This window comes from Coregonus clupeaformis, chromosome 18 (genome assembly GCF_020615455.1).
Source record: "Coregonus clupeaformis isolate EN_2021a chromosome 18, ASM2061545v1, whole genome shotgun sequence".
NCBI lineage: Eukaryota > Metazoa > Chordata > Actinopteri > Salmoniformes > Salmonidae > Coregonus > Coregonus clupeaformis.
In genome coordinates, this window is record NC_059209.1 from 17,315,737 (window position 1) to 17,335,609 (window position 19,873).

The 19,873-nt window shown below is 40.7% G+C and overlaps 1 protein-coding gene across 1 annotated transcript; it reads left to right on the top strand.

Moving 5' to 3' along the window:
* The first annotated feature begins 675 nt into the window (after positions 1-675).
* Positions 676-1,718, top strand: im:7150988 (Golgi-associated plant pathogenesis-related protein 1). The gene is made up of 4 exons (XM_041863048.1): positions 676-682; positions 897-1,106; positions 1,308-1,385; positions 1,561-1,718. Exons 1-4 carry the CDS (start codon positions 676-678, stop codon positions 1,716-1,718), a joined length of 453 nt encoding a protein of 150 aa, XP_041718982.1.
* The last annotated feature ends 18,155 nt before the right edge of the window (positions 1,719-19,873 follow it).

A 19,873-nucleotide genomic window follows, 5' to 3' on the forward strand; every position in this document is an offset into this window, starting at 1 on the left:
AAATGAAGAGCACAGGGCATGATTCCATCAGGAACTGGTTATTGGTTTGATCAAAGACTATGTTCAATGTCTTTGTCTTGTCTGTCATCAAACAATAATATAAATAAGTTAATTGGGAGGGGCAAAATCAAGGACATCCACTAAGCATCATTAACCTTCTCAGAACATCTTATTATTGTCTCACACTTGTGTTTCAGCTGTGGAATCAGCAGCCATGTCTCTGGTCTATCGGCATCACTCACAAGCACAGCAACACAGTGGAAGAGCAGGTCTCTCCCTGGGTGTCACCAACATGCAAAATACTCCAGGTAATTACAGGGAGGAGAGAGGGTGTCTCCTAGATACAGTTTAAGATCCAGCTTAACTATATAAGTGCTTTCTCTGTCTCAACATATAGAGACAAGGAGGTAAATAAGACAGACCGCAACAACTACATAATATACAGGTGAGTACCCGGATAATACAGTTAGAGATGAATGCATGTATTATTTAGGGGACATATTGCTATGGTCAACATCCAATAATGAAATGAATGATTTTTTTAAAAATTAAGTTTATAATGGAATTATACACAGGATTTAAACATTCTGATTCTTTCTTTTTCGGTGTTCTTCAGCGGAATGAGTCTTACCATACCTACTTTTGTCTTTCGGCTCTTAACATATCACAAGCAATATGGCAGGTCAGTATTTGCCTCGTTCTACTCTGGTCTATATTCAAGAAAGATGTCCATGGTGACTGTGAGTTCCAAAATTCTGAAAAAATAAATTCAAAATATTGCTGTGAATAAATAAATATAAATATATTAATTCAAAATATGTCCCTGTATTTAGCTAACTATCCTTAAAAAAAAGAGAAAAGGTGGCATCTAAATTGGCATATTTGATTTTATTCAGGTGCAAGCTTTGAGCAGGAGTTTCTGGATACCCACAATGCCAACAGGAGAATGCATGACACCCCCAAACTGACCCTGAGCAGAGACCTGTGCAACTCTGCTCAGAAATGGGCTGACCACTTGGTAGCAATCAACACCATGCAGCACAGCGACACCAACAATGGAGAGAACCTCTACTACACATGGGGCTCTGCCCCCAATACTCTAACTGGTGGGTTACAAAAATGCACTTTGACACTGTCAAGTTGTGTTTTAGAATTTGACGGCTCATGGGTCTTTGATACTGGTACTCTCGCTGTAGATGTGCTTGCTTTATATTTGTACTTAAACTAATACGCATTCAGATTACAGTGTGTATTTGCCATGTCAAGTAGGAGTGGTCCTTACATTTGTGCCTGACTGCTTGATTTAGGGAAGGAGGCTGTCGACAACTGGTACAGCGAGATCAAAGACTACAACTTCAGCGAACCTGGATTCGCCTCAAACACTGGTTCACTGCTATTACACATCTTTCTGGGAAATGTGTGGTTTGAGATCACGTGTTCAGAATGCAAATTATGTTCCACTTAAACATAAAGCTTTCAACCATATTGGATTTAACAAAGCCAAGACACAGAGAGACCTCTTTAAGCGTAACCTAATGTATTGTGGTATTTCTCCAATAGCCCATTTCACCCAGGTGGTGTGGAAGGAGAGTACTGAGGTGGGGGTGGGCCTGGGGATTAATGGAGAGACTGTCTTCGTGGTGGGCCAGTACAAGCCAGCAGGAAACATGAACATGGAGGGATACTTTATGGATAACGTCCTCCCTGCAGGTAACTGAATGTTCTATTCAAAATCAAAGATCTACTCCTGAATTGATAACCATGCCAGTCATGTTCTGTTACAGTAACTGTAGTGTCATGGAGAACAGCGTTGGTTTACATGCTGCTCTTGCAAGTTGTCCTAGTTTACAAACCCCTCATGTCAGCAGGCTCATGCTTCACCATTCTCTGTTGTCTCTTTCCAGTGTAATAAAAGGCTGTGCATTGTTAGGTGGTGGTGGTGGCGAGAAGAACAACTCTGGTTCAGACACCTCTACCCAACCACCTTGCACCGAGACAACATGCATTGTGCTATAGGAGCCATAATGACCAGCCTTCTACTTTCTGCATGTCGACGGACCCTCATCGTTGATCATGTTGGTCTGCAGCTACTCCACTACATAACAGGCTTACCAATCGACTCAAATCATTCCAAATCACCTTCACTGTAAAAAATATGGTTTTGTGTATTTTAAATGAAAAATAAAGGCTTGCTTTTGCTTTATAAGACATCCGTGTTGAAATGTAATGTTGTCATAAGATAAACATACAATATTCACTCTTGAGACAGTTGGAGATTTGTTCATTCAAAACCTAGATGATAGTCACTAGGCATCTTCTACTGCTTCAGGTACACAGAGAAAATAACTCAATATTAGACAAAGAAAGTCCAACACAATGGCATTCCTACATGCTCTTCAATTTTTCATCATGATTTTTAACAGACCTAGGATTTGTTCTGATGAACCCATACACCAGTAGCGGTCACTGCCGTTTAAGATGAGGGGGGATGATTTATATTTCTATTACAGCATATTGGATGACTCATTCATATTCCACTTGTAGTGTCTGTTGTTGGTGGCTATTGCTGTCAACAAGGAATCCGCTTAGGCTGCACCGTGTTTTAGAGGCTTTTATTAATATCACACGTTTACAGCATAAGTGACAGATGTCATGACATCCGGAGAGCGATGGCTCAGAATGGCCGCTCTGCCTTCTTCTTCGTTTAGCCCCTACTTATAAACAATGCAAAAAGATGCTCCCTCTTCTGGCCAATCACCAGTCTCCCCTGTCTACAACACACTTCCTGTCTGTTGTATGTGGCGTTACACTAAAACATTCCCTCTTGATACTAAAATTAACGTCCTCTCTGGTTCCACTTAAAACATTTAACAAAGGCATAATCCTAATACACGACATTTCCCCCTTCGAGGGCGAACTAAAAGTCTCGAAAACAAACAGAATAGGATTATGACAAGTAACAATTTATCTTATTGAGTATCTTTAACATTAAACCAAAAACATTCTCCTCTAGAGTGTATATACCTTTCTATGAAATATGAATAACTGTTTATGAAGTGTGAATACATTACTATGAAATATGAACAAATCTTTATGGAGTGTAAGAAGCGAAAAACTGTCCGGCAACCTTCGTTCCAAATCCATCCATCAATCAAGACAGTAAAATTCTCTCACGGTCCCTCTGCCCCAGGCAACCACCTCGGTACTCCAGATAAACTCATAAACAATGTAAATGCATTTGAAACTATGATGCAATTAAATACACATGTAAGCCCCTGCAAACAAAATCCTATCCAAAAAATATCCACTCTAAGGCTGGTCAACCCATTGGACCCTACAGTGGACCTCTCCCTGCCTAGACTCCCTGTCCCTAAGCATCACCGAAATAAACAAAAACATCTAAGATCCCCACATGTATTCAATAACATCAAACATCATTCTACAAAAATGTATACCTAAGAATATGACACAATTATGTATTACACATCAAATATGTCTATATTTCATTGCAGACACTGGAATGTAGTCCACTACACTTCATCTCCCCGTAGTCTCCTCTTCCAATGGACTGTTGATGATGGAATCGGAATCTTTCCACCCCTCCTTGTTTTATCTCCTCCAGTCATTGTCCTTTCACATTGTCCTTGTTTGAGTATTTCAATCTCCACATGTCCCCCAAATGCTTCTGGAAGAAAAGGAAAGACCAAACAATATCTTTTGCAAAACAACACTTTCAAATTAAACATCAATATCAACTAAGAATATAAAAATGATATATAAATGATGTATGAATCAATATAAATGATAGAATAATGAACTAGGATAATTATTCATTCATACACTTCCCCCCTTTGATTCATAAAATCATACCAAAATCACCCTAATATTGAAAAAAAAAAATAGAAAAATGATCAAAACATCAAAAATGATATTTATCCATTCAGTTCCACTTGTCCATCTTCATCCAGATCAGGAACAGTCAACACCGGCATCTGAGTGTTGTCTCCAGGCATCACTCTCCAACCTATCTCAATATCATAGCTTTCTCAAAGGTCAGTAACAAATTACAAACCTCACACACAGTGCTATCAAAGCTGCAACTAAAATCTGAACCATCACTGCCCCTACTGGGCCTACCTGATCTTGCAACCAAGTCTTCGCTGACTTCCGCTCCTTCAGATCTACCAAATGCATCCCTTATATTCTTCAATGCATATATAACCCTAGTGATAATATCTGAACTATCTGGACTCAAAGTATAACTAACATTATCAATATGATCTTCCCAAATGTTACACCATACCATGGAAAAAGTCCCCCCTTCTCCCTTAGATTTATCCTTCAAGATAGGCTTGAAGACTATGACATGTAGCCATGTCTCTTTTCATCCAATTTCAAACCTAGCTTCAGATTTATCTGTGTCCGGTGCTACCCCTCTTTTAATGGTAAAACCTCATATGGAAGCTTCAACGTTGACATGTAACAACATCCTGTCCATCCATAGGGTAAGAATATATATACTTTATCACCACAAACCCTCCAAATATCTCTAAAATTCCCATAGTCACATTGTCAGGCAAAAGCTAATCTTTTAACCATCAAAGTCCTGCTGTTCCTACTACCTGGTACATAAAAAGTTACATTATATTTGTCCTCTCTAACCTTATGTTCGTGCTTATCCAAAGTCATCATATAATCATCACAATCTGATATTCCCATAAACATACCCCTTATATCATATGTTTTATTAGAACAAAAACAACTTTTAGCCCTCACTGCTTTCACCTCCAATACTTCAGTTACGCTGTTACCTGATTTTACTTCACATCTAACAAATTCACACAAGTTAATTCACTTAACCCAATAACCCTAAACCTAGGCTTAAACAAATGTTTTGACAACGACATTATTTTATCTGTTACTGATTGTTGTTACTGATACAACAGTCATGACAAAGCATAAGATTGACACATACTTGATAGAGGTCGAGCGACCGTCTCTAAAATGTTTGGTGCTGGAATTCTCAACAGACATGGACCCTCAAGATTCCTCACTGATCTTACAGAATGAGCTGCCCATCTATCTCTAATTTTCACAACAGAAGAATCAAACCACATGCATATAGTTTCTCTCTTCCCTAACGAGCGGTACTGATCAGATACCTCTCCTTGTCTGTCATTAAAATCAAAGACCTCATCCTGTACCTCCATGATAGTACCCTTCACTATTTCAGATGAATCTATATTGACAGCACTGTCTATCCGTATCATAAACCCCTGAGTCCTTCTTGCTACCCCCTTTAATTTCAGAAAAGTTGTTGTCGGTGTCATACTTCCTACATTTGCTATTGTCATTGTATCATTAATCCCTTCCAAAGTTACCATTAAAGTAGTTGATTTAGTTGATGTATTACCACCTTTAATTACTTATAGTGGGAAAGTTACCAATATACTCTGTATTATTTACTGTTGGAGTGACTACTGTAACATATTCTTCCTGACCTCCTTTGGTGACTGTGGAAACTTCAACAGACTTCAAATCTTCCATTATAAGCGTCACTTTACGAATTACATAGCCCTTTAATCAATATTCTTAACCGGAACAAATGTTAATGCTTGCACTAGATAAGTACACATATTTCTCCCTGATCTTTCTCTGTAACATTACGCCAAATAAGTGAACAGTCACTCATAACCCTCTTCCACTTCATATCGTTGTACAAACTATATCTCCTTTGATTAGGTGCAACAGCTTCTACATCTGGTCCTGATAACAATACTTCTTCTCCATAATTATCTCTCCATGTGGGAGGAACGTCCCCATCCTAACCCTAATAAGTATTTTCCTCTAAAATTGGTGCTGGAGCTATTGGTTCCCTTATAATCAAATGCGATATATTTATGGCTTTAATAACTATCAATGTTGAAAGAGTTAAATTGCTTCTCACTGTTGTTTTAATGGACTGAAGTGTTAATGTCATTATTGTTACTTCATCCATTTTCCCCAAAGCTTTGAAGTCTTTGCTTGTACTTCCATCTATCACCACTAGTGTCACTTTTTCCCAACTCTCAGTCCTATCTCTAATCCCTGACTTTCAAACTTTTGATTATAAAAAATACACCAACAATTACCTTGATCTTCCTGCTGGGGATTGTAAATATAGATACTCAATCACCCTCAATCTTCTCTTATTATTCAGCAACACATACTTTCTCAATGCATCTGCTCCTAACAGATCTAAACTCCTACCATATCTTCCCACTAAACTCTAAAATGTCCTTCACCACTGTTCTCTCTCTCTTACTACTAACTTTGAAACTTAGCTTACTGTCTTCAACCTAGTTCTCCTAACTTATTTTAATCTAATCTTTTCTCCTAACCTTTAAAAACCTTTTCCACTGATTTATTCACAAAATCCCTTTACCACCAAATTTTTAGAATATGTGATCGGAAAGTCCCCACCTGCTTCTGACTTCTTTACACACAGACTTGGCAAACGACTAAACACCTTTTAGCCTAGCCTGAAATCCCTTGGTGTAAGAATGTAACCCAGAATAACAGTCACCCCTTTTTAACTTTATTTTTCAGACAGATTGTCTAATAGGCAGTCTAATAGATTATCATCCTTCCTATGATATTATCTTTTTAAGCAAATATGATTCCCAAAAACCCTACTTTTTAAAATCTTCTACCAGACAGCCGTTTAGTGTACATCCTATTGTACAGTTCAATTTACACCATGCATCTCTTCCCAACACTGCAATAGGTATATGCTCTAATATTAGTATGTCTATTTTAATTTCTCTTTGAGTTCTTATAGCATAGCTCAATTGGTTCCCTAAGAGTAATTAACTGTTTTACTACCTCAAATCCCTATCCTAATTAGTTAATTTTAACCTCTTTTAGGCTCAACACAGATAAAAGCTTTTACACTATTCACTATCACTTCTCATAGTCCTCTGGTTTTACTTAGATATTTTCTCTTCTTCTCTAATCGGTGCTATCAGCTGACACCCCCCTTCGTATCTTCTAGGCACTCTAGAATCTTTAGGGTTCACCTGGAGAACAGGTGATCTTGACTGACCCCTGTATCTTCCTTAAAAATGTTCTCTGTTGTTTCCTCCTGACTTGTTGCAGTCACAGGTAAAGTGACCAATCTGTCCACAATTATAACAGTCTTCTGAAAGTTGCTGGAAGTGTAGCTGAAATCTTCCTCCTCCTTCTAAGCCTTCTCGTCCTCTTCCTCTCCAATTCTGTGTCTGTCCAGAAACTGGCTGTGGATATGGAACACCTGGTACCCTTCTTGGCTGGTACAATTGCATTTGATATTGTTCAGTTGAAGCTATAACAGTGATTGTTGATTTGGTTCACTTTGATTCTTCATAACCAAAGCTTCTCTTCTCCACCAGTTGTATGATTGAGTTTTCTGAGAGTTTCTTGATCCTGTTCTTTCTTGCTGTTGACATATCAGGATTCTTCAAAAGCTTATATTCTAAGTTCTGTCCTCAAAATATCATCTTCCATCATCTTCTTTCTTTTCTTCTGTGCCAGTCCTTGTAGGATAAACTCCTTTTGAATACACAGCACCTTTAGTCTCCTCTTTATCGCTGTCTTCATCTGAACTCGAATCTCTTGTATCCTTCTTCCTTCAACTTCCATCAGAGATCAAATCTCTAGTATCCTTCTTTCCTCTCTTGCCAACTTCCTTCCGATCACAGAGTCATATCCACCCATGATCTCTTCTCAATCACTCTGATCATCTTCATCATCTTCTTCCTTAACCTCACTCTTCTCTTTCAGACATCTCATTTTCTTCCTTCTGGAGTTTTGGATTCATCTTCATTGTCGTTTCTGCTTGTCCTCTATCTATTATTCATCTTCATCTCTGATGCAACAATCACCCTCCTGGATGATCCCTGGAAGCTGAGGATAAACATCCCTAAGCTCTACTTCCTTCTCGTAAGGTGGGTGTCTTTTTGCTGAATCCGTATGTGAGAAAGGTGTACTAACTTCTGCCATTAGTTTCTCTGTCGACTTCTCTTCCTTTAGCCTTTTCTCCATACCTTTGCTTCCCTTATCATTGGTATCTTTCATCAGTTTTTGTCCTTCATCTTCAAACAACTTAAGAACACCCAGCTCCCTTTGTCTCTTTTCTTTACGTCGTTCCTTTTGTTTTCCCTTCTTCTGATCTGCCTTGTAAATTGACAGAAGCACTTTCATGATGTTGATGACGTCAGGGTTAAGAGTCCCTTCCACTGGCCATGGTTGTTCAATGTCAGGCCAACGTTTGTTCCATTTGCCGGATAACCTCGCAATACCCTTAACTAAAGGATTACTATGTTCCACTATATCAACCGGTGTAATCACTTTCATAGCCTTGCTGTCTATGGCTTCCCCCCTTTAATTATTAATATAACCTAAACAACTAAAAATAAAAAATAAAAAATAAATATTTTTTTAAATAAATCAATCAACCAAAATATGAATATGAAAAAATTCCATTAAATTCTTTATCAAAAACCATTTCCAATTAAAATAAAAAATCAATTAAAAAATCAATTAAAAATTATGAATAATTAAAACAAATTCTTATTTCTATATCCTCTCTTACCCATTTATCAATTAGTGGTGGCTATCTTACCACAACCCATCAAATGCAAGTAGTCAACTTCAGACTACAATTCCAAAAACAAAGCCTTCTAACCCTACCATTACTACACTTCCCATAACCCCCTTGCTCTATACTAAGGACACCAAGAACGATGCAATCAGAAATCCCGGACGAGCCCCCATTTGTAGTGTCTGTTGTTGGTGGCTATTGCTGTCAACAAGGAATCCGCTTAGGCTGCACCGTGTTTTAGAGGCTTTTATTAATATCACACGTTTACAGCATAAGTGACAGATGTCATAACATCCGGAGAGCGACGCCTCAGAATGGCCGCTCTGCCTTCTTCTTCGTTTAGCCCCTACTTATAAACAATGCAAAAAGATGCTCCCTCTTCTGGCCAATCACCAGTCTCCCCTGTCTACAACACACTTCCTGTCTGTTGTATGTGGCGTTACACTAAAACATTCCCTCTTGATACTAAAATTAACGTCCTCTCTGGTTCCACTTAAAACATTTAACAAAGGCATAATCCTAATACACGACACACTCACCCAGTTCAATGTAACAGCGATAGGTTTAGGCTACATGATACTCACATTTTTCCTAAAACATCATGAGGTTGCTACAACCTAGCCTATGAATGAAAGTTTACAACATAGGTACACACAGGTCAAGAGACAAATTTGAGGTGACAGACAGTGACATTCAATACCGCCTTGCACAATACCGACATTCAATACCGCCTGCATCTAGCTGATATAGGGTGTAATCATTAGTCCAACAGTTGCAAACTAGAGTTTCTATTGGATAAATTCAGGTATATTTATCCCTGTTTTGTTCTATTTGCTTCAATTTAAGAAAGGTTTTTCAACAGAATCGTCGGAATGAATACACCCCTGATCACGCGTAAACAGAGTTCACTCTCATAACAGCCACGTTCGCTTGTGGACTTCAATGCACAACACATCAGCTGTATGTGACCAGTCGAAAACACCTTTCCAAGCCAAACCGCTACACACAGCCTACATTGTTGTCACCATATTTGCTAAAGTAACGTCATATTCAGCATAGCTAATAGAACTAACGCGTTAGTAAACCTGCTACAATCATGCAGTAACTTTAGTGTACAGTCAGTAAGCAGTTACACCGGCGGGCCCTGGTGGCAATAAATTAGTAATACCAAAAGCTTACCTTGTTTGGAAGAGTTCCAGTGTTGTGTTGGAAAGTCATAGCCACCTAGCTAACATAGCATTCCTCTGTTTGAGCAGGGTGTTTCAGTAGGCTAAACTAGCTAGCTGCATTTGTTAGCTAAGTAAGTGAAACTGAAAAAAGATGACAATCTCTCTATTTCTCTCTTGCTTCTCCTTCATATTGGAAGAAATTAATTTGTTCAAAACTGTTCAACTATTGTCTTTCTCTCTATTTGAGTCAACTACTCACCACATTTTATACACTGCAGTGCTAGCTAGCTGTAGTTTATGCTTTCAGTACTAGATTAATTATCTGATCCTTTTATTGGGTGGACACCATTTCAGTTCATGCTGCAAGAGCTCTGATAGGCTGGAGGATGTCCTCCGGAAGTTGTCATAATTACTGTGTAAGTCTATGGAAGGGGGTGAGAACCATGAGCCTCCTAGGTTTGTACTGAAGTCAATGTACCCAGAGGAGGACGGAAGCTAGCTGTCCTCCGGCTACACCATAATGCTACCCTACAGAGTGCTGTTGAGGCTACTGTAGACCTTCTTTGCAAAATAGTGTGTTTCAATCAGTTATTTGGTGACGTGATTATATTTAGTATAGTTTTATCTAAACAGGATAACATTTTTAATGTTTTACAATTTAAATGTTTATGAAATTCACTGATGAGGATGGTCCTCCCCTTCCTCCTCTGAGGAGCCTCCACTGCCATACACCCATACAAGAATGCCAGTGTGCTGGGAAGTCTTTTTCCAATAATCCATAAACATAGCCATGGTTTTCAATACAGCCAGAAGATGGCAGTAGATGGCAGTAGATGGTTGGAATGTGATTGCTCTCCGGAAGTGTTGGAAGTGGACCTGGAATAAGGGAGGGGTATGGAGTCAGACACACAATGGACTGCTTAGCAGCTGCCTCCAGTGGCAGGCCTCTGAAAGAGATCATCAAACCAAATGAGCATATGTTTGTAAGCTATCCCAGAGATGTTGTACCATACATCAGATATGAGGCTTTTGCTGAGTGCCCTCTAGTGGGCCAGTATATATTACAGGAGGTGTTGAAAATATGCATTTCCATAGACATTTCCATATGCATTTCCATAGACTACAGGAGGTGTTGAAAATATGCATTTCCATAGACATCCGCGCTAATCTCAAAATCCCGGATGCAGTAGTATTAAATTAGCACCCACCAGAAGGCTATAAATCCAAATTGATCCAGTGTACCGGCTCATCCTCAATCACACCCATTACTTTCCATCTCAGCCACAATCCCACTCAGTCAATCAGCCAGTGGCAGTGATAGCCCACTACATAACCAGCATAGTATATTGTCTGTAATGTGATGTTTTGGTAAGCCTGTTTTGGTAAGTTTAATAGTGGAGGGCTGGACTTCCCCGGGCCACAGCTGACTATGTTCTCTGAGTATGTATCAGCATCATCAGTAAGATCAGTGGATGTGCTGCATAGTCTGGAGCTGAATGTCTGGCAGCTTTAGCATCAGCTGTGCTTCCTGACTGACTGTTCTCCCAGGGGACCAGCTATGGAGACAGAGAGAGAAGCACAGTTAAAGGCAAGCATGCATGGCCAATCTCTGGAAAATCAATGGAAGAAGGATTCATTCCCTCTCTTCATCTGGGCACTGTTCCAATATTCATACTGCAGCCTAGCCTACTCCCCCACCACTGAAGGAGTGCCCCCCCTCCCCCCTCCCTCTCTCTTACAAGAATGAATCTCCCCCATTCACTCACAGATTGTTATGCTTTATTAAGGACAGAGACAGTGATACACACTTTACTACACTTTACTGAGAGATAGCGATCAGACAACTATTTATTGTAACAGCATTTCAGAGTAAATGTAAATACTGAGGAGAGTAATACGTGGCTGAATCACTGGGGTCCCTCAGTAGACATACTGTACATTATCATTGTCTCACGTCAGATGACGTCACTCCTACGCGACGCTTGTCCCTCAACCGATCAGAGCAGACGGCCGTCGCGCTATCTGACGTGAGACAATGGTACAGTACATGATCAGTGTGAGACACAGCTGTTCCTGTCCACACCTGCCCTGTAATATTAGTCCCACCCCCATTCCACCCACAATTATAGTGTATAGGGCACGCCAGGGCAGACTACCTCTGCTTTCTGCTGTTAGACTTGGAGATATTCACTGGAAATACTAAATGTTACCCAAATAACTATTGGGAGAACCCTCTTGTAGCAAGTACCCATCTGTCTGTACCAATATGCTGGCTAGCTCTTGAAGCTGAGCAGGGCGTGGCAAGCGCTTTACAATCCTTTAGATACAGTGAGGGAAAAAAGTATTTAATCCCCTGCTGATTTTGTACGTTTGCCCACTGACAAAGACATGATCAGTCTATAATTTTAATGGTAGGTTTATTTGAACAGTGAGAGACAGAATAACAACAAAAAAATCGAAAAAAACGCATGTCAAAAATTTTATAAATTGATTTGCATTTTAATGAGGGAAATAAGTATTTGACCCCCTCTCAATCAGAAAGATTTCTGGCTCCCAGGTGTCTTTTATACAGGTAACGAGCTGCGATTAGGAGCACACTCTTAAAGGGGAGTGCTCTAATCTCAGCTTGTTACCTGTATAAAAGACACCTGTCCACAGAAAAGATCAATCAATCAGATTCCAAACTCTCCACCATGGCCAAGACCAAAGAGCTCTCCAAGGATGTCAGGGACAAGATTGTAGACCTACACAAGGCTGGAATGGGCTACAAGACCATCGCCAAGCAGCTTGGTGAGAAGGTGACAACAGTTGGTGCGATTATTCGCAAATGGAAGAAACACAAAAGAACTGTCAATCTCCCTCTGACTGGGGCTCCATTTAAGATCTCACCTTGTGGAGTTGGAATGATCATGAGAACGGTGAGGAATCAGCCCAGAACTACACGGGAGGATCTTGTCAATGATCTCAAGGCAGCTGGGACCATAGTCACCAAGAAAACAATTGGTGAAGGACTGAAATCCTGCAGCGCCGGCAAGGTCCCCCTGCTCAAGAAAGCACATATACAGGCCCGTCTGAAGTTTTCCAATGAACATCTGAATGATTCAGAGGAGAACTGGGTGAAAGTGTTGTGGTCAGACGAGACCAAAATCGAGCTCTTTGGCATCAACTCAACTCGCCGTATTTGGAGGAGGAGGAATGCTGCCTATGACCCCAAGAACACCATCCCCACCGTCAAACATGGAGGTGGAAACATTATGCTTTGGGGGTGTTTTTCTGCTAAGGGGACAGGACAACTTCACCGCATCAAAGAGACGATGGACGGGGCCATGTACCGTCAAATCTTGGGTGAGAACCTCCTTCCCTCAGCCAGGGCATTGAAAATGGGTTGTGGATGGGTATTCCAGCATGACAATGACCCAAAACACACGGCCAAGGCAACAAAGCAGTGGCTCAAGAAGAAGCACATTAAGGTCCTGGAGTGGCCTAGCCAGTCTCCAGACCTTAATCCCATAGAAAAGCTGTGGAGGGAGCTGAAGGTTTGAGTTGCCAAACGTCAGCCTTGAAACCTTAATGAATGGGAGAAGATCTGCAAAGAGTGGGACTAAATCCCTCCTGAGATCTGTGCAAACCTGGTGGCCAACTACAAGAAACGTCTGACCTCTGTGATTGCAAACAAGGGTTTTGCCACCAAGTACTACTAAGTCATGTTTTGCAGAGGGATCAAATACTTATTTCCCTTATTAAAATGAAAATCAATTTATAACATTTTTGACATGCGTCTTTCTGGATTTTGTTGTTGTTATTCTGTCTCGCACTATTCAAATAAACCTACCATTAAAATTATAGACTGATCATCAGTGGGCAAACGTACAAAATCAGCAGGGGATCAAATACTTTTTTCCCTCACTGTATATGTCCACTGTCAAGCTGTATAAAATCAGCATCCATTTATAAATTGACTTGTGTGTACGTGTTCTACACTGGTAGAAAACAGTCAGGACACAGTGCTTGGATAGCAACATGGCATTCCGACTGCAACAAAGTAACTGTTGTAGTCTAGCTAGCATTTGCATTCTGCCTGGGAGTCTTTTTTGCATGGTCATGGTCTCTTTGTTATGATGATCAATTACAAGAGCAAACTATGTGAATGTGGAGCTCTGTCTACCTCTTTCTCACACTACCCTGAGAATGCTGTAGTCATACAGTGTTCTAATCCTTTTTCTATGGGTGTAGTATAATGTACCACTGCAACACTATCTGGCAGTACACAGAGAGGAGAGGGTGCAATACTGCAGAGAGTGGGAAGATGCAGTAAAGATGCAGAGTCAGGACAAGGCAATTTAACCATAAACCTTCTGGGGAGCTCTAGTCTAGTGGGACAGCCAGGCTGTATGTTACTGTGGGCAGATAATGAGGTATCATTATGGGCAAATATGAGAAAATTGCTACATAAGTCCATAAAGACCAAATTCCCTCCCTTTGACTCAGAGGGGCTTTTATGCGGATTTACAGTAGACACTCTCAGCTTGTTGTCAGCCTCACATCACATGACATCACACCACACAGGGTACAGTCAGATTCTATTCCCCTCCAAACAGATGAATAATTAATTTACTGCAGAGCAGTAGCAACTGCAGAGGGATAAAAATGGGTTGGATCAAAAGGAAATTTCACTCCTGCAGTCCTGTCTTGAGGCTGTCTATTGTTGGATAGGCCCAGCCCTTTTCTGTCTGCTACTTTTAACTGAGATTGAAGCTAAGGCTAAGATAAGACTTAGGTTGAGACAGAAATAGAATGGGGATGATGTGGGTGTGCACAGACAGAGGATGGTATGGGAGAAGTGTTGTGTGAAACCATAATGAGCTGCTGCCACTGTGTAGGATGTAATTCACGGAAATGCCTTTGTGATTGATTACTTTTGTCTTTCCTCAGGCTCTCCTTCTGTCAGCCCCCACAAGGACAGCCCCACTGTTTTCCCCTTGTTATTATTAACCCACAAACCTGACCGTGCCCTGTCCTCTGTGACTGTGGCCACTACAGGGTATGAAGAATGCAGGGGGCCATGAGATACAGATTAAATGTTGTGCATTGGTCATATTTGTCACTAGCCCAACTGAACAGCTCCTGCAGTCATAGGCATAGGCTAGTATTCCGTGTATATATATATATATATATATATATATATATATATATATATATATATATTCAGTGGGGAAAAAAGTATTTAGTCAGCCACCAATTGTGCAAGTTCTCCCACTTAAAAAGATGAGAGAGGCCTGTAATTTTCATAATAGGTACACGTCAACTATGACAGACAAAATGAGAAAAAAAATCCAGAAAATCACATTGTAGGATTTTTTATGAATTTATTTGCAAATTATGGTAGAAAATAAGTATTTGGTCAATAACAAAAGTTTCTCAATACTTTGTTATATACCCTTTGTTGGCAATGACACAGGTCAAACGTTTTCTGTAAGTCTTCACAAGGTTTTCACACACTGTTGCTGGTATTTTGGCCCATTCCTCCATGCAGATCTCCTCTAGAGCAGTGATGTTTTGGGGCTGTCGCTGGGCAACACGGACTTTCAACTCCCTCCAAATATTTTCTATGGGGTTGAGATCTGGAGACTGGCTAGGCCACTCCAGGACCTTGAAATGCTTCTTATGAAGCCACTCCTTCGTTGCCCGGGCGGTGTGTTTGGGATCATTGTCATGCTGAAAGACCCAGCCACGTTTCATCTTCAATGCCCTTGCTGATGGAAGGAAGTTTTCACTCAAAATCTCACGATACATGGCCCCATTCATTCTTTCCTTTACACGGATCAGTCGTCCTGGTCCCTTTGCAGAAAAACAGCCCCAAAGCATGATGTTTCCACCCCCCATGCTTCACAGTAGGTATGGTGTTCTTTGGATGCAACTCAGCATTCTTTGTCCTCCAAACACGACTTAGTTGAGTTTTTACCAAAAAAGTTATATTTTGGTTTCATCTGACCATATGACATTCTCCAAATCCTCTTCTAGATCATCCAAATGCACTCTAGCAAACTTCAGACGGGCCTGGACATGTACTGGCTTAAGCAGGGGGACACGTCTGGCACTGCAGGATTTGAGTCCCTGGCGGCGTAGTGTGTTACTGATGGTAGGCTTTGTTACTTTGGTCCCAGCTCTCTGCAGGTCATTCACTAGGTCCCCCGTGTGGTTCTGGGATTTTTGCTCACCGTTCTTGTGATCATTTTGACCCCACGGGGTGAGATCTTGCGTGGAGCCCCAGATCGAGGGAGATTATCAGTGGTCTTGTATGTCTTCCATTTCCTAATAATTGCTCCCACAGTTGATTTCTTCAAACCAAGCTGCTTACCTATTGCAGATTCAGTCTTCCCAGCCTGGTGCAGGTCTACAATTTTGTTTCTGGTGTCCTTTGACAGCTCTTTGGTCTTGGCCATAGTGGAGTTTGGAGTGTGACTGTTTGAGGTTGTGGACAGGTGTCTTTTATACTAATAACAAGTTCAAACAGGTGCCATTAATACAGGTAACGAGTGGAGGACAGAGGAGCCTCTTAAAGAAGAAGTTACAGGTCTGTGAGAGCCAGAAATCTTGCTTGTTTGTAGGTGACCAAATACTTATTTTCCACCATAATTTGCAAATAAATTCATTAAAAATCCTACAATGTGATTTTCTGGATTTTTTTTTCTCCATTTCTCTGTCATAGTTGACGTGTACCTATGATGAAAATTACAGGCTTCTCTCATCTTTTTAAGTGGGAGAACTTGCACAATTGGTGGCTGACTAAATACTTTTTTTCTCCACTGTATATATATATATATATACAGTTGAAGCCAGAAGTTTACATACACCTTAGCCAAATACATTTAAACTCAGTTTTTCACAATTCCTGACATTTAATCCTAGTAAAAATTCCCTGTTTTAGGTCAGTTAGGATCACCACTTTATTTTAAGAATGTGAAATGTCAGAATAATACTAGAGAGAATGATGTATTTCAGCTTTTATTTTTTTCATCACATTCCCAGTGGGTCAGAAGTTTACATACACTCAATTAGTATGTGGTAGCATTGCCTTTAAATTGTTTAACTTGGGTCAAACGTTTCGGGTAGCCTTCCACAAGCTTCCCACAATAAGTTGGGTCAATTTTGGCCCATTCCTCCTGACAGAGCTGGTGTAACTGAGTCAGGTTTGTAGACCTCCTTGCTCGCACACGCTTTTTCAGTTCTGCCCACAAATGTTCTATAGGATTGAGGTCAGGGCTTTGTGATGGCCACTCCAATACCTTGACTTTGTTGTCCTTAAGCCATTTTGCCACAACTTTGGAAGTATGCTTGGGGTCATTGTCCATTTGGAAGACCCATTTGCGACCAAGCTTTAACTTCCTGACTGATGTCTTGAGATGTTGCTTCAATATATCCACATAATTTTCCTTCCTCATGATACCATCTATTTTGTGAAGTGCACCAATCCCTCCTGCAGCAAAGCACCCCCACAGCATGATGCTGCCACCCCCGTGCTTCACAGTTGGGATGGTGTTCTTCGGTTTGCAAGCAACCCCCTTTTTCCTCCAAACATAACGATGGTCATTATGGCCAAAAAGTTCTATTTTTGTTTCATCAGACCAGAGGACATTTCTTCAAAAAGTGCAATCTTTGCCCCCATGTGCAGTTGCAAACCATAGTCTGGCTTTTTTATGGCGGTTTTGGAGCAGTGGCTTCTTCCTTGCTGAGCGGCCTTTCAGGTTATGTCGATATAGGACTTGTTTTACTGTGGATATAGATACTTTTGTACCTGTTTCCTCCAGCATCTTCACAAGGTCCTTTGCTGTTGTTCTGGGATTGATTTGCATTTTACGCACCAAAGTACATTCATCTCTAGGAGACAGAACGCGTCTCCTTCCTGAGCGGTATGACGGCTGCGTGGTCCCATGGTGTTTATACTTGCATACTATTGTTTGTACAGATGAACGTGGTACCTTCAGGCGTTTGGAAATTGCTCCCAAGGATGAACCAATTTTTCTTTGGAGGTCTTGGCTGATTTCTTTTGATTTTCCCATGATGTCAAGCAAAGAGGCATTGAGTTTGAAGGTAGGCCTTCAAATACATCCATGGGTACACCTTCAATTGACTCAAATGATGTCAATTAGCCTATCAGAAGCTTCTAAAGCCATGATATCATTGCACAGTCAACTTAGTGTATGTAAACTTCTGACCCACTGTAAACAATTGTTGGAAAAATTACTTGTGTCATGCACAAAGTAGATGTCCTAACCGACTTGCCAAAACTATAGTTTGTTAACAAGAAATTTGTGGAGTGGTTGAAAAACGAGTTTTAATCACTCCAACCTAAGTGTATGTAAAATTCCGACTTCAACTGTACATTTATATGAGATTCTTCAAAGTAGCCATCCTTTGCCTTGATGATAGCTTTGCACACTCTTGGCATTCTCTCAACCAGCTTCATGAGGTAGTCACCTGGAATGCATTTTAATTAACAGGTGTGCCTTGTTAAAAGTTAATTTGTGGAATTTATTTCCTTCTTAATGCGTTTGAGCCAATCAGTTGTGTTGTGACAAGGTAGGGGTGGTATACAGAAGATAGCCCTATTTGGTAAAAGAGCAAGTCCATATTATGGCAAGAACAGCTCAAATAAGCAAAGAGAAACAACAGTCCATCATTAATTTAAGACATGAAGGTCAGCCAATCCAGAACATTTCAAGAACTTTGAACGTTTCTTCAAGTGTAGTCGCTAAAACCATCAAGCGCTATGATGAAACTGGCTCTCATGAGGACCGCCACAGGAAAGAAAGACCCAGAGTTACCTCTGTTGCAGAGGATAAGTTAATTAGAGATAACTGCACATCAGATTGCAGCCCAAATAGCGTGACTATCATTTGTTTTTCAACAGGACAATGACCCAACACACCTCCAGGCTGTGTAAGGGGCTATTTGACCAATAAGGAGAGTGATGGAGTGCTGCATCAGATGACCTGGCCTCCACAATCACCCGACCTCAACCCAATTGAGATGGTTTGGGATGAATTGGACCGCAGAGTGAAGGCATCCAGGCTCTGTCGAAGCCGGCCGTGACCGGGAGACCCATGGGGCGGCGCACAATTGGCCCAGCGTCGTCCAGGGTAGGGGAGGAAATGGCTGGCAGGGATGTAGCTCAGTTGGTAGAGCATGGCGTTTGCAACGCCAGGGTTGTGGGTTCGATTCCCACGGGGGGTAAAAATAAATAAATAATGTATGCACTCACTAACTGTAAGTCGCTCTGGATAAGAGCGTCTGCTAAATGACTAAAATGTAAAAAAAAAAAAATAATGTGAAGGAAGAGCAGCCAACAAGTGCTCAGCATATGTGGGAACTCCTTCAAGACTGTTGGAAAAGCATTCCAGCTGACGCTGGTTGAGAGAATGCCAAGAGTGTGCAAAGGGTGTATATATATATATACTACCGCTCAAAAGTTTGGGGTCACTTAGAAATGTCCTTGTTTTCGAAAGAAAAGCAATTGTTTTGTCCATTAAAATAACATCAAATTGATCAGAAATACAGTGTAGACATTGTTAATGTTGTAAATGGCTATTGTAGCTGGAAACTGCTGATTTTTTATGGAATATCTACATAGGCGTACAGAGGCCCATTATCAGCAACCATCAGTCCTGTGTTCCAATGGCACGTTGTGTTTGCTAATCCATGTTTATCATTTTAAAAGGCTAATTGATCAATTATGTTAGCACAACTGTTGTGCTGTTTAAAGAAGCAATAAAACTGGCCTTCTTGAGACTAGTTGAGTATCTGGTGCATCAGCAATTGTGGGTTCGATTACAGGCTCAAAATGGCCAGAAACAAAGAACGTTCTTCTGAAACCTGTCAGTCTATACTTGTTCTGAGAAATGAAGGCTATTCCATGCGAGAAATTGCCAAGAAACTGAAAATCTCGTACAACGCTGTGTACTACTCCCTTCACAGAACAGTACCCACAAAACACCAGTCTCAAAGTCAACAGTGAAGAGGCAACTCCGGGATGTTGACCTTCTAGGCAGTTGCAAAGAAAAAGCCATATCTCAGACTGCCCATC